The sequence below is a fragment of the Delphinus delphis genome, chromosome 7, assembly GCF_949987515.2.
Source record: "Delphinus delphis chromosome 7, mDelDel1.2, whole genome shotgun sequence".
In the NCBI taxonomy this organism is placed as follows: Eukaryota; Metazoa; Chordata; class Mammalia; order Artiodactyla; family Delphinidae; genus Delphinus; species Delphinus delphis.
The window spans coordinates 23,713,253-23,729,512 of record NC_082689.1 but is presented as its reverse complement, the minus strand read 5'-3'; the positions used below and the strand labels follow the sequence as shown (position 1 = coordinate 23,729,512).

At 36.0% G+C, this 16,260-nt stretch overlaps 1 protein-coding gene and 1 non-coding gene across 3 annotated transcripts in view; one reads left to right on the top strand and one right to left on the bottom strand.

Moving 5' to 3' along the window:
- Positions 1–1,752: 1,752 nt before the first annotated feature.
- SPAG16 (sperm associated antigen 16) overlaps positions 1,753–16,260 on the top strand; it is a 63,061-nt gene continuing 48,553 nt past the window's right edge. Inside the window, exons 1-3 of one of the 2 annotated variants that reach the window (XM_060015554.2) lie at positions 1,753–1,879; positions 9,472–9,518; positions 10,681–10,776. In XM_060015554.2, coding sequence (XP_059871537.2) covers positions 1,753–1,879; positions 9,472–9,518; positions 10,681–10,776 — 270 coding nt within the window. The remainder of the gene's footprint in view (positions 1,880–9,471; positions 9,519–10,680; positions 10,777–16,260) is intronic. The other variant, XM_069540818.1, reaches the window with a different exon arrangement.
- On the bottom strand, positions 3,312–3,415 carry LOC132428833 (U6 spliceosomal RNA). Its single transcript, XR_009520224.1, has one exon. It is a non-coding gene; the product is annotated as a U6 spliceosomal RNA (small nuclear RNA).

The window sequence follows — 16,260 nt, the reverse complement described above, 5'->3', positions numbered from 1 at the left end:
TCTGTTTTAGAGAAGAGGAAACTAAGGCTGTCAGAGCTTAAGTTACTTAAGGTCATACAGAAGTGCCAGGATTCAAACCTATCTGTAGAACATGACATACTACCTCTAAAAATTAAGAGAAGAGCTGTTAAAACAGACAAAAAAAATCAAAGTATACGTTAATTGTTCAGAGACACCCTCCTCTATGGTTCTCTCACGTTTCTACATGTCTTGCTGAGTGTGCAAGGCCCTGACACTCCTCACCCAGGTCATATCTCAGGCTTGTGCTTGCAGGAAACAACCGTTAGGGATGAGGAAATTCCTCCCTTTGGAAGGAAGATCAGGCTTTTGAGAAAAGCAGTGGATACCCCAATTTCAGAGTTCCCTGAATTTTCAGCCCCTTATAATTCTTCCTTGCATCTTAATGAGCACTCGGGATATGTTTGATATGAGACGTCAATGACAAGGAGTAAGTTATTAAAAGAATAAATACTACTAGGGATGAATTCTCTAACTATTACATCTAATTGTGATGTTTGAGTATGCTAAAAAAAAAAATCCCAAAACCAAACCAAACAATTAAGTACAAATAACAGCTATTTCTTAGTGTCTACCATGTGGCTGGTGAGTTCTCAACTCTTTATGTTGTTTTACCTCTTGCAACAATACTTTGAGGTAGGTAATAATATCCCCATTTTAAAAATGAGGAAACTGGGGCCTTAAGTGGAGGCATTACATTAAATGGTTTGCCCAAGGTTTCATAGCTAGTAATGGTGGAGCCAGGCTCTGAATGCAGCCTCTCTGGTTCCAACATTGAAGCTCTTAATCACCTCATTAGAAGTTGCCATTATGTTTCTTTTGGTAATAAATGGGAATTTTTATAATGAGGTGCTGTTTGGCATCCAATTTTCATTAGAATGTAGGATGAAAAAGAATCCGTAAATAAAAGGGCCCTGTAGATGGTTCTGATACATACACAATATAAACCCGAGGAAGATTCTGTCATAGCAAAAGGACTGCACATGATTGGGCAAATATCATTTATTATACATTATGTTAGGACAATTTGTACCTCAAAATTCTTATGGAAATGGCTTTACTTTGGTAAGAATCAACATTACAACTACAATTCCAAGTCCCAGAGTATAAAACCAAAGAGAAAACAGATGTCCAGATAAATACTTTGAATGAGTATGAGAATGGAATTGACTAGGGTGACCATCCTAGTTCTTTATTGGTAGTTCCCCTGGGCCAATCTCTCAGTTATGATTTCTAGGACTTTTTTTTTCTCCAGGTACTGAGGATCTTCCTCTTTTCCATTAGTTTTCCCTGGGGACAACTAGGACTCTATACACATACCTAAAAATCTGGGGACTGATGATTGGCATGTAAGAACCAACAGAAAGAAAATTTAGAGAAGAAAAAGTGAAAAACAAATGCTAGGGTCAAAACTGAAGAAAACCAAGCCATGTCGGTAAGAAAATGTGTGCAAACCAAGTCCGTTGCTTCATTTTATCTCGTCCAGTTCAGGAACGCATCCCGAGGGCTCAGGGTAACTAGGCAACGAGGTTGCCCCAGTAACGTAGGAAGCAAGGAGGACTTCCCCATTTAGGGCTCGGGGCAGCCCTTCCGGGCCCGGAGCCCGCGCGGTGGGAGGGGTGAAGGATGCCAGGCTCTCGCGAGAGCTGCGTGTGTGTTCGTACTGAAGCGTCTTCGCGGTTGCCCTGAGGGACACGGTGCGGTAGCCAGGGGCAGGCGCCCGGAGCGCTTCAGATGGCTTCTCAGAAAGGAATGCCCTCCTCGGCCCTGCGGGTTCTGGAAGAAGTGTTGGGCATGGGCTCGACGGCTGCCGGGGACACCGCGGAGGCGGTGGCCGCCGAGGGCGCCTACTACCTGGAGCGTATCCTTCCCGAGTAGGCGCGGCACCCAGACGCTGGCCGCGGTAACGGGTGTTGGGGGCGAGGGCGCGGGCTTCCCGCTCTGGGTGCCCTGTGAAGCTTGCGGACACCCAGCCGGTAGAGACGCCTATTAGACCTCTAGGTGGTTTCAACGCCACCGCGACCCCCTGATACCTACCCACTGTAATTTTTCGCCTGTAGTAGTTGTAGGCTGATGTGTTCCTGTTGGAAAAAGTTAGTAGTCACCACTCAGTAAACTTTGCATTTTATTTTAAAGTAGCACAACAAATTAATCCAATCCTCCTTTACCTCAGGGGTTTTCTTAAGCCCCCAAACCTTCAGAATGCCGTGAAAATAAATCCGTAGGGCAACATCAGGAGGTTAAGGAAAAGACCGCTACCTCTAGGCTTTAAGGAGAGGAAGGAGGAAGCTCAGAATATCCAGCTGGATCCTGTAGATGGTCCAATTGTCTAATGCTTAAGTGATTTGTTTTGGTAGCGTCTACTTACTGGGTAGTTTCAATCTGGGCTACTTAATGATAAAAATACCACCCCCCCGCCCCCCCTCCGCCTTTAGCAACTAAATGGTAACCTCGTGACCTGACGAGGCTCAGAGATGTTAGGAAGAAACAAGATCAGACAGTGATGAGCGATTATCATTGGAAATAACCAGAAAAATTGAATAGCTATATGTGGATAATTAGGTTCACTATTTCTTGTGTAAAGCTTTTGAGCTCCCCTTCTCTAAATTAATGGTACTGAGGAGAGGGGGAGGGTTCATGAGAAAAAGATAACTACTCCATTCTTCAGGCAGATAGGAGAGAGATGGGTAATCAGTTTTATTAAAGGTATCAAGGAAACTGCAAAATCTACCTTATTTTTTTGTCCAAATATAATCCCCCCGGATTTAATTCAAGATTCCAGAGATCCAGCAATGATTCATTTTGTAGGCTTTTAAACTGATTAACCTGTCCTGACTCAGGCCCAGTATACATCCCTGCTACAGGGAGCTTTGAAGAACTTGGTTAAAAAGCTCAAAGAAAATATATAGTATTTCATTCAGTGCAAACATGATTTTTACAGGAATATGTTCGAATAGTTTGAAATAAATTTGAATGAAATATGTGGGTGCTCTAGTGTCTTAAGTGAGGTTTTATACTCTGTTTTCCTAGCTCTTAACAAGCTGTCTTTTCCAGTAATCTTCCTTTTTAAATTCAAAAACAATTCAACGACTCTTTCAGCGCTAATCTACATCAAAGTATAAAGTTATCCAATGCCCATACTAGTGATAACCAGGCATCTTATATCTGTCAGCATTAAAATGATTTCTATCACAATAGTTTATAATACTGCTTTTAATTTTTTTTTAACATCTTTTTTGGGGTATAATTGCTTTACAACGGTGAGTTAATTTCTGCTCTATAACAAAGTGAATAAAAATATGGAATGCTTCACGAATTTGCATGTCATCCTTGTGCAGGGGCCATGCTAATCTCTGTATCGTTCCAATTTTAGTATATGTGCTGCCGAAGCGAGCACACTGCTTTTAATTTTTAAACTTGTATAGGGCGAGATGCAAACTTAGACGACATAGTTCTTATCTTACTTAGCTATCTCCAGAACTTTAAGAAATCTAATCATGGAATGTATGAATCCTCTAGTGAACACTTTTTTAGAAAGATATTTGCAGCTTTGTAAAATATAAGGCTAGATTTTAACAAAGTGATCTGTAAACGGGCAAGTAGGTATCTCTAGTAATTGTAAAGAAGATTGGTCGTCTTTCGTGAATGAATGCTCTATTAAAAATCAATACAACTTGAGAGAGGTTTTCACTCATAGTAGTGATCAGGGGTTGCCTTTTAATGTGTGGCTGCAGACATTTAAGAGTGCCTATTCCAGCTGAGAGATGCAGGCTGGAATGAATTGTATTAAGAAAGCTAATGCTTAATTGATTTTTTTGCTACTTGTCTAAAGAAAGACCTTATTCAAGGAAGAGTAATGAAATGCATGGACTCCAGGGAAGTAGAGCCCCCAAAGTAGTATTGTTTTTGTTACCTACCTCTCTTTGTGCTGATTCTCTGATCCCCTAACTGGCTTTTGATTATTATTTTAACTTTCTAGACATTTTAACGCTAAGAATTTGACTGAGAATTTGCTGACCCCTGAAAAGGTCTCCTTTGGCCCCAACAGCAGTTTGTGAGGGTTGACTGAATTTAAGCCTGTCCTTTGAGGCTAACCAACTCTGGATGCAGTCCCAAAGTCAACTGTTTCAAAAATGCAAATTAAGGATTCCAGACTCTGAAATATGGTGATCACACTAAACCAATACCCCATCTAAGATGCATGCTTTTCTTCTTAAGTAATATCCTTAGCCAGTATCTCACTGCAGTGGTAATGTTTACTGATAACTTTGTTTAATTAAAACAGAACTTTTGTTATTTTTAAAAGTTATTTTGTTATTTACTGCTTTTAACAGTTATTTTTCCTCTAAGATGTTACTTCTCTGGAATATTTATAGTATTAAGTAAGAAAATATTAGTAAAATCCTTAATAATCATTATGTTCTCAAGTAGTGTATTTCTTATTATCATTGGAAAACTGGATTTGCTCATGGGTGCTTAATTGCATCCTACATATATTCAAATAAAAAGGATAGACAGTTTGAATGTAGAATGTAGAGGCATGTTACTAAACCTGGAGTGCTGAATTCTACATGCACAAAAGTCGTAGATTATTTGGAGAGAAAAAAATTATATTTTGTTCTGTGTCTTCTAGACTAGGCAGATGTTACTGTGTATATGAATCCAAGATATGGATCTTGAAATGAAGATTCTAATTCAGTAAGTGCGGGTTTCAGGGGTTGAGATCCTGCATCATTAACAGGCTCCCAGGTGCTGCTGGTGTGGCTGATCTAAGGACTATAATTGGAGTAGCAAGGCTGTAGACAAATATCTTAACCTCTAGCCTTTATGTTTTCAGATAGAGGTATAATATATAGACCCCATATCTTTGGGTCTCCTGGTTTAGAAGTTGGAAAAACTTACACCACCATCCACTATGAGAACCTTATATGTTGAAAGAAAATTATTTTCCAGGTTCTGAGGCAGAAGATGGGCAACAGCTGTCTTAGGCAGGAGTGGCCAATAAATTTCCACATTTGCCAATTCTATTGAATTGGTAGTGGTTCCGTGGCATGTGGTATTAAGACTTGGTAGGAAAGACTGAAGGAAGCAAACAGCAATGGGAATTGTGACAGCAAGTGTGCCAGTTATTTGCCACCTTTGGTCTATTTTCAGTTAACTTTATTTAAACTGGCTTTCCTAAGAAAGGGAACATGACTATAATGTTTGGTATTTACAATACATTTATTTCCATTTAGTGAGTAAAATGTTGATCATGGAGGATACAGGCTAGACTTTAGATTGCCTTTGTATACATTGATTCTGCAGTGATATCAAAGATTACAAAGCAATTTCTGTCTATATCAACTTTGGGAAATCATGTAAAATATAATTAGCTTTATGTTTCACTCCAGTTCTTTATAAAGCTGGTGCTACTGGCAGTGATCACTACCTACAGTTGCAGTAGTGGAGGAGACCAGTGTGTGAGGAACTTTGTATGCTGCTCTCATCTGAAAATTGTTCATTTCTTTCTGGCTGTGGTCCATTTGCACAACCTTGTTTGTGACCCCATCATACCAACTGTCACATCAAACTCTGCTCCATTAGGCCAGCTGAAATGCTTCTCTGAAGCTTCTTGCAGTTGTATCTTCTGTAGTACTCGGTGGATTTAGGGCTTCATGGCAGTTTCAGTGTGGGTGTATATTCAGTGTGGGTGTTTTCTGACAAGATCTGCAAGGTCAGGATCTGGTGCAGATTCTGTTCGTGTAGAAACTACTAGTTCACTGAAGTACCAGGGAACTAATTCATAGTATGCAAACTCACAAGTACTACTAAATTCCTTCCAGAGCAAGTGGAGATATGGAGAATGACCCTTAGTCTGAGACCAGGCCATGACTATAGGATATAGTACCTGGCTTGGAAGGGGGTGGTGCTGTGGACTGTGGGTGCAGGCCAGGGAGGAAAGAGGGCCACAGATAGTACCCTGGGCAAGATCAGACTAGAAAACCAGGCACAAAATTAAGTGTCAAGTCAAGCTCAAGCTCTAGAAATGCAGGACCAGATCTGAGTGGAATAGTCAGAGTAGAAAAAAATGAATTTTGGAACTGGAGTTCAATGATGTTTTTTGAAGGAAAACTAGGCAGGTAATGGGAAGGGAGTTTTGTAGGGGCTCAGAGTCAGCTTGGCAAGAAGAAACTGATATTAAGCCAGCATACCAGTTTATTATTCTGCAGTGGAAAAATAACTTTGTATGAAAATTGTGACCAGCTTAATTGTATGGACATTTCCTGGAGAATAGGATCACCTAAGAGATTAGATTACAGATGAGAAAGTTGCCCAGTAAAAGTAGAATCAAAATTAAAGGTTTTATTTTTCAGGCAATTCTTGACAAACTGTGCATTTCTACCCTACCAATATTGCTTCTAAAGCAGTGCTTTCCAACCTTTTTCACACACGATGCTCCATCAGATCCTGCTTCACTCTCTCTTTCTGGCTGTCCCAAGGGCCAAGGGGATCAATATCTGTACAGTCCAAAGTTTTCTCTTTATGAAAACCTAAGAGCGTGATTTCTCTCAGGCGTCAGAATCAGAGATTGCTGTACATCTGCTGAGAAACTCATCTGTTTTCATTGGATGGATACTGAATTGGTATCTGATTACATTTCCCTTTTTACCCTGACTGCTGGGAAGCTTAGAGTCAAACCTGTGGCATATAACAAAGTTCATGAGACCTTATGGCCTGTACTGTACCTTACTTCTACTGTTTCCCTTTCTCTGCTGATTTCCATATTCATTTATTTTTATCTCCCTGTAGCTGTATGCATGTCTGTAAACTGCCACAGAATTGTTTTGGGATTTGTTTGTGCATTTGTCCATGTGTTGCGAGCCGGCTAGCCAGCTAGACAGATACATGCGAAAGTACATTTCCTTCTTTAGTAACGCTGCAACATCACATTTCAGCTAAGTTGCTTCTGAGAAGGAAGATTTTCTGTTCACATCATATTGTGGGTACTAACAGTATCAATTAAGGAGGATCCTGGTTCCTGTTTTGGGTATTTGTACTCTTCCTGATCTTTTGTTTGGTTAATCTCTTGCCCTTGGTTTATTGAATCTTTGGGTCGATAGCCCTGTAGCTCTTTTATATTTCTCCTTCCTTTAGGGTCTTCAGACTGAGCTGTTTAAAGGATTTGATTTATCTGTTTGTAATATGACACTTGAGAGTTTGGAAAACAAATAGGTGAGAATTCATTACTGAGGATATTGGTAAAAATTGCACATTGCTATTGTGTCACTGTAGAAACAGCACAGTGTAGTTGAAAATTCATGGTATTTATATTTAAGAAACTTGTCTTTGTCACTCATATCTTTGATTTTGGCCAAATCTATTCATCTTCCTGACTTAGTTTCCTTTATTTTTTTTCAATTTAGAGATTACTGTATCTGTGCCATTCAATCTCACAGGGTTTTAAGAGTACCTATGGTTATGATCCATGTGACAATACTTTTTAAACTTTATAAAATGGTAGTTATTTTTCTCTTACTCTTTTTTGATTATGGGAAACAATATATTATTAGTGATTATAATCCGTTCCCTAGAATATTTTTTTTTTGGTGGCAGTATACAAGTGTTGTTTTATATTTTCAAAGCTTTGAGGACAAATCACTTTTTACTCTATAGAGCCATGTTCAAGAAGCTTTGCTTTGATGTTTCTTCCTCACAGTGAATAAGCAGTTGGCTTATTTACAATTATAAACTCTATCCAGATCATTTTAGAATGTTAACTTCTTTGTGAAATTTATTATGGTATAAGCAGTGATGAAGGATAGCATTACTTTTCTGGAGACTCACAGGCAAGTGACTGCCTACAAAGTCAGCTTCTAATAGTTGTTTCTCAGAAGGGGACATATTTTTCCATAAAAAAGAGGCTGAACTTCCTGTAGCTGAACCTAAGGAAATTTTATATCATTAAGTGAACATGTGTCAGAAAAATATAAATCTAGAAAAGGAGGAAGATTCAGAATGTCTTTTATGTATCCATTCATCTTAACACTAGATCATGGGAGACTTAGGAGACTTCTCCACAGGTACTCATCTCTTTCCAGAATAGGGAAGATAACAACAAACACTTGTATAGTATTTATTATAAGCCAGGCACCATTCTAAATGATTTACATATGTTAATTTGTGTTAACAAGAGAGGTAGTATAGTATAGTGAAACCTAAGCTTCTGGGGCTGATTCCCAACTCTGTTAGGTCCTGATTGTGTAACTGCATTTGAGTCCTGATCTGTAAAACAGAGATAATAATAGTTCAGCCTCATTGGTAGGATGAGGATGAAATGAGTTAATACATGTAAAACCCTTAGGACAGTGCCTGGCTCCTGTTAAATACTATGTGTGTGTTATCAGTTCTTATGACAAACAACAGAAGTTGTTATACACACCGTCAGGTTACTCTTGCAGGATGGGATGACAGAGAAATTTCTTATAACCAGCAGCAAAATGAAAACTAGGCTAATCTAATCTTTGATTTTCATAACCATTGCTGTGCACTGAAGTGTTTAATTTTATACCTTTTAAACTTGGCCTAATAAAGTCTGTGCATTTGAAAAAAAATGTAAACCTACTGACCAATCAACAAAATAGCATTACTGGAGTGTATTTGGATTTCTTTTAAAATTAAATGTCTTGAAATTTTCATTTGTAATTAGACTAACTTGTAATTTTTGAAGGTCTTAGAGCAATGCTGTTAGAAGTTTTTATTAGAATCATTTCCACTGATATTTTAATGCTGATATATCTTGATAATTTATGAACTGCTGAGTTATGATTATTAAGTAGTTTATATTTGCTTAAACATTAGGCTGTCTTTTCTGAGAAGATAATTTTAAAATTGAGATATGTAAGAAAGAGAGTGGAGGTGTAAGTATCTTTTATTGATAAAAACATTGAAATCTATATTTTACTTATATTTAAATCTTAGTGTGCTTTGTTTTTTTCATTCACAATACTTTAAACCAAATAAAGAAGTCACACTGCATTGTGAATGACTAAGAAACTCCGGAAAATTCACTGTGGTTTGAGATGTGTTTGAAAATTTACTGTCATAGTTTTCCTGTCCATCATTTTTCTTATCTCTTTCTAATTTATGTTATGATACCATGTACATTTTTGTAAGCCTTCTTAGAATCAAATTGGAAATCATTAGATAGTAAATAGATTAAAAATATAGTTTTTCATGAGTTTGGGTTGTTTGAATAATAATTTAAAATAATAATTAAGATATTTTGTCTTAAAACATCTATAAATGTAGGCTGTATGAGGAAGAGAAATTTTAAAAAATAGCTTAATTTACATGTATTTACTAACTTGGTGAGATACTTGGATATAATACTGTATTTTAAGGTTATCTCAATTTTTAAATATAATAATTTTATTCCATTATTTTGAGATTCAAACTTAACAGTACATTTAGAGGTCACCATAACTGAAGCATCTGAAGATGATTATGAATATGAAGAGGTAATTTGTTCATTTTACCTATTCTATACATTCATTACAGTTATTCCTGTGAAATATTCATTTTATTTTTTCTTAAAAATTTTTTTTCTTAAGTGATGCTACTTTTTCAACTGAATTTAGCTAATCAGCTGGTTAAGAGTGAGGTTTGAAAATTCTATTTAAAAATTTAGATTGGTTAACACATCTGGCTCTTTTGATTTTCTTGTTAATTGTCCTTCAGAGTCAGCTTCTCATCACCTGCCTTGTGGATCCACACTATAGTCTGTCGTCTCTGTCCAGCAGGTGTTCCCAATCATCCAGTCTAGGTTTCCCAGATTCCTACTACCTAGCTGGAGCTCAGATCCTATGGTTCCCTTCAACTTAGCAATACTTTAGTCTAATATAGTTACTGTCTCAAACCTGTCCTTTAATTCATTGTTCCAAGGGAAGCTATCATTACATCTGAGACTTGGAAGGCAGAGTCACTCCAAGATGACAGAAGCTGTGAATGAAACTGTGGAAGCAAGCCTGGCATTTGTGGCCTGGGCAAACAGGAGACAGGACAAACACAGAAGATAGGCTTTGTATTACTACTGGTAAAATGGAGATAATATTAATACATACCACATGAAATGACTTAATAAATGTAACAGGCTTAAAGCTGTGATCAGCACATAAGAAGCATGCAATAAGTGTTCACTCTCATTAATGTCATAACTAGAGTCAGTTGCATTCTTCCGAGAGGTTAACATTCAGGCAGTGAGTTTTGTTTTGCTTTTTAATATTAGACATAATTTATTAGATATTTGCAGTTGCTAGTAGTTATGAAAAGTAATGGTGGAGAAAATCTGGGATGCGGAGAGAATGGTGGCATTTAGATGGCCTAACATTCTTTTTTTTCAGCAGAGTTGTTAGACTACATTTGTCAGTATAGGTAAAAGCAGTTGCCCGTAAGCTAACCTCAAGTTCATCAGTAGTAACACTGAGTGATGTTTATAAGGAAGTCAGAGGGCTGCCTACTTGTTACTTTATTTTTCATGGATCTTCAGAATGACATCGTGTCTTACATAAAGTGTATTTCTTTGATCCTTTGTTTTGTGAGGCAAATTTATTTCTAAAATGAAATAAGGTATTTTTATATTCCTGCTAACTCTTCCTATCATTCTCTTTCTCTGTTATTTAGATACCAGATGACAATTATAGCATTCCAGAGGGTGAAGAAGACCTGGCAAAAGCAGTTCAGATAGTCCAAGAACAGGCTACAGATACTCAAATTTTGGTGAGAATTTTGAACACAACCATAGCCTATAGTTTAACAGTGATACTTTCTACACGAAGTTTTGAAAGTCATTTAAACTATAAATACTTCACTTACTAGATGCAACTCTATCACCTGACATCTTTTTCACTTCTATTAGTTTATCATCTAACCTTCACTTTTAGTAAGTAGTCATATTTACTTTGCCTTGGATCATCATTTTCCACATGGTGTTCACTTTTGCATGACTTTGCAACAAATGACACTTTCTCTCAGAACTCTTTTTAATCTCAATAGAGTTTAAACAAGGATTTTCAGCACTTGTACAGAACTTGGTATTGTATACATATTCTACAGTCTGTTTTGTAAGCATCTGTATTTTTTGTTTTTCATGGAAGTATTTAGATCACAGGAAATGCCTAATATATTATGCTTTTTTTCTTGTGAGGCTGATGAACTAATTTCACTAGAAAATATGGTGGGGATGCTTTCTGATTATAATACCACCAATTAACAGTACATGGAATGATGGCATTCCTGTAAAATTGCAAGCTCAATTAAAAATTGACAATAATGATGATAGCAAAAATATTTTTAAAGTGCTACCAATACTAATTAACACTGAAGTCATACCAATACTAATTAAGAAGGCTGCTTTTCTTCAAAAATGAAACCTTTACTGTGAAATATGAAGGAAATTATTATACCCTTATTTAGGTGCAGATTTGGCTTCCTCAGTGCAAAATAGTATGTGATAGACTTCACTCCATATTCTGCCCTTTGTCAATCTTTCCATATTTTGCAGATTTCCTTGGTTCAGAAATCTAGTTACTCCTTTCCAAAATATCTGTCCATTCAAAATTGAAAAATGCTGAAGAGGAGGATTTTTTGAATCCAGAATTGATTATATTCTAAGTGGAGGGCTTTAGCTCATAGTAAACTCTATTCTCTAATATATCCTATGGATATAGTTCCTTCTAGGTAGACGTAAAGTGAAGTCTACTATGCAGACTTTATTAGTCTGTTGGATATCTCAATGCAGTAATTTATAAGAAAGTTTTAAAACATAGCATTTTGAACGATGAGCAGTGAATAAACATATCAGTTGCACTCTATGTATTACTTATCATCTTCCTTCTTGCTTTACATCATTAAGTAAAGAAGGATTAAAAAAATACTTTATGTACCACTCATTTATATTGGTACTTGGTAACATAGATATGCCTAACACAGTGCTTGGCACATAGTAGGCACTAAATGAATAGCAGTTAAATAAATGAATAGATAAATGAATCATTGAATGAAAAAATTATGACCAAACTGTAATTGCATCTTTGTATGTGGTATCATGCTAGAAGGTGCTTGTAAATCCAAAGATAAATCCAAGAAGGGCAATTGGTGAATAAATTCAACGTAGTAGCTGTCGTATCTTCTGAACTAAATATCAGTAATTCTTCTGTCATCAGTTTCTCAGAAGCTTTCTTTTATCATAAGCTTGCAAGAGGTAACTTTCTAGATTTATGACATATTTATAGCTTGTTGACTCTCATTTAAGGTTTTATCTGTTTTTTGAGTTCTTTGGAGGAACTGTGCTATGCAGAAAACTCACAAAAGTTTCCCTTAAGCTTTTAAAATTAAATATGAATTCATTTTATGATAAGCATTTCAGTTATGTATTTCTAATTTGGTTTTTGTTTCTATAGTATTTTATCTTCAAAAACTAGCTTTGAGTTGTGCCATGGGCTTTCTGTTTTAAGAATATTTATTGCTTATGAAACCCACTTCCTTTTGTTATGATTTTATTACATCTGTTTATGAGCAAGATATATTTTCTTCTATGTTAGAGGATAGTAGTAGTCTCAATTGAACAGGGACTTTTAGAAAATTCATTAAAGACTGCAAGTAAAAAAGGTCATCATTACATTAGGAATGTTGAATATAGTTGAAATTATTGAAAAGTTGAAAGTTGGAAATAATGTAAGTAGTTTTATTGGTTAAAAAATTAACAAGGATTATTTATATAAGAGTTGACATTTAAATGAATTTTTATAATTTTCTTTAAACCTTGATAATATATATGAAAAATCTGAGAATTGATGCATGTTTTATTTCATAAATTTTAAACTTTTTATCCTATAAAAATGTTTCCTTGATAGGTGCAATGTTTCAGAAATCTGAAATAAAATATAGTTTTATCATATTTAAAGTAATTAATGAAAAAAATTAATGTAGGAAATGTTATTAATCTGTGACAAATGTGTGGTTTGGTTGTACTGTCCATTGTTTCTTGAAACTGAAGTCTTTTTTCTAAGTATAAATGTAAGTAGAAATAGGAATACAGGCACACACACACATACACACACATATTCCTTAGAAATACTTGTATGTAATTTTATGAAAGAAAGTCTACTTATATTCAAGCTGGGTTTTCCCCTTTACACTGTGAGCATATTATTGCCATTTTGGGGGGTAATTCTTTAGCTGTTTTGGTTCGTGATTTTTTTGTTTTGCTAATTTTGGAGGTAAAATCTTAAAGGTCCATGTATTGCCATAATAATATAATATTTATAAACTTATAAGTTTGATCTTTAAAGATAACAGTAGCGGAGTACCTAAATCATAACACTGTTACATTTCCTGACATCTTCTCTCCATCTCCTCCTCTAAGAATATAAGGCATTTCTTTGAAATAGTCATGTGTTTCTGAAGAAGATGAATTGATAACTGAACAAAACTACTATACTGTTTAATGTATTAATCAGTAGTTCTCAAAGAATTTTACTCTAAGATATTTTCCTACATATTTATTAATAATTACTATCAAATATTTTCATATTAAAGTTATGTTCTTATAAGAAAAACGTAGCTCAGGATTAGTTATTCCTTTCATTTATTTATTTATTTTTAACATCTTTATTGGAGTATAATTGTTTTGCAGTGGTGTGTTAGTTTCTGCTTTATAACAAAGTGAATCAGCTATACATATACATATATCCCCATATCTCCTCCCACTTGTGTCTCCCTCCCATCCTCCCTATCCCACCCCTCTAGGTGGTCACAAAGCACCGAGCTGATCTCCCTGTGCTATGTGGCTGCTTCTCACTAGCTAACTATTTTACATTTGGTACTATATATAAGTCCATGCCACTCTCTCACTTTGTCCCTGCTTACCCTTCCCCCCCCATGTCCTCAAGTCTATTCTCTACATCTCTGTCTTTATTCCTGTCCTGCCCCTATGTTCTTCAGAACTTTTTTTTTTTTTAGATTGCATATATATTTGTTAGCATATGTTATTTGTTTTTCTCTTTCTGACTTACTTCACCCTGTATGACGGACTCTAGGTCCATCCACCTCACTACAAATAACTCAGTTTCGTTTCTTTTTATGGCTGAGTAATATTCCATTGTATATATGTGCCACATCTTTATCCGTTCATCTGTCAGTGGACACTTAGGTTGCTTCCATGTCCTGGCTATTGCAAATAGAGCTGCAATGAACATTGTGGTACATGACTCTTTTTGAATTATGGTTTTCTCAGGGTATATGCCCAGTAGTGGGATAGCTGGGTCATATGGTAGTTCTATTTTTAGTTTTTTAAGGAACCTTCATACTGTTCTCCATAGTGGCTGTATTAATTTACATTCCCACCAACAGTGCAAGAGGGTTCCCTTTTCTCCACACCCTCTCCAGCATTTATTGTTTCTAGATTTTTTGATGATGGCCATTCTGACTGGTGTGAGGTGATACCTCATTGTACTTTTGATTTGCATTTCTCTAAAGATAAGTGATATTGAGTATTCTTTCATGTGTTTGTTGGAAATCTGTATATCTTCTTTGGATAAATGTCTATTTAGGCCTTCTGCCCATTTTTGGATTGGGTTGTTTGTTTTTTTGATATTGAGCTGCTTGTAGTATTGGAGATTAATCCTTTGTCAGTTGCTTCATTTGCAAATATTTTCTCCCATTCTGAGGGTTGTCTTTTTGTCTTGTTTATGGTTTCCTTTGCTATGCAAAAGCTTTTAAGTTTCATTAGGTCCCATTAGTTTATTTTTTGTTTTTATTTCCATTTCCCTAGGAAGTGAGTCAAAAAGAATCTTGCTGTCATTTATGTCAGAGTGTTCTGCCTATGTTTTCCTCTAAGAGTTTTATAGTGTCTGGCATTACATTTAGGTCTTTAATCTATTTGGAGTTTATTTTTGTGTATGGTGTTGGGGAGTGTTCTAACATCATTCTTTTACATGTAGCTGTCCAGTTTTCCCAGCACCACTTATTGAAGAGGCTGTCTTTTCTTCATTGTATATTCTTGCCTCCTTTATCAAAAATAAGGTGACCATGTGTGCATAGGTTTATCTCTGGGCTTTCTATCCTGTTCCATTGATCTATATTTCTGTTTTTGTGCCAGTACCATACTGTCTTGATTAGTGTAGCTTTGTAGTACAGCCTGAATTCAGGGAGCCTGATTCCTCCAACTCCGTTTTTCTCTCTCAAGATTGTTTTGGCTTTTCAATATCTTTTGTGTTTCCATACAAATTGTGAAATTTTTTGCTCTAGTTCTGTGATAAATGCCATTGATAGTTTGATAGTGATTGCACTGAACCTGTAGATTGCTTTGGGTACTGTAGTCATTTTCACAGTGTTGATTCTTCCAGTCCAAGAACATGGTATATCTCTCCATCTCTTTGTATCATCTTTAATTTCTTTCATCAGTGTTTTATAGTTTTCTGCATACAGGTCTTTTGTCTCCTTAGGTAGGTTTACTCTTAGGTATTTTATTCTTTTTGTTGCAGTGGTAAATGGGAGTGTTTCCTTAATTTCTCTTTCAGATTTTTCATCATTAGTGTATAGGAATGCAAGAGATTTCTGCGCATTAATTTTGTATCCTGCAACTTTACCAAATTCATTGATTAGCTCTAGTAGTTTTCTGGTAGAGTCTTTAGGATTCTCTATGTATCGTATCATGTCATCTGCATGTCTCTATATATACTATCATGTATAGTATCATGTCTCTATGTATATAGTATTACGTATAGTGACAGTTTTACTCCTTCTTTTCAGATTTGGATTCCTTTTATTTCTTTTTCTTCTATGATTGCTGTGGCTAAAACCTCCCAAACTATGCTGACTAATCGTAGTGAGAGTGGGCAACCTTGTCTTGTTCCTGATGTTAGTGGAAATGGTTTCAGTTTTTCACCATTGAGAACGATGTTGGCTGTGGGTTTGTCATATATGGCCTTTATCACGTTGAGGTGAGTTCCCTCTATGCCTACTTTCTGGGTTTTTTTTTTTATCATAAATGGGTGTTGAATTTTGTCATAAGCTTTTTCTGCATCTGTTGAGATGATCATATGGTTTTTATCCTTCAGTTTGCTAATATGGTGTATCACATTGATTGATTTGCATATATTGAAGAATCCTTGCATTCCTGGGATAAACCCCACTTGATCATGGTTTATGATCCTTTTAATGTGCTGTTGGATTCTGTTTGCTAGTATTTTGTTGAGGATT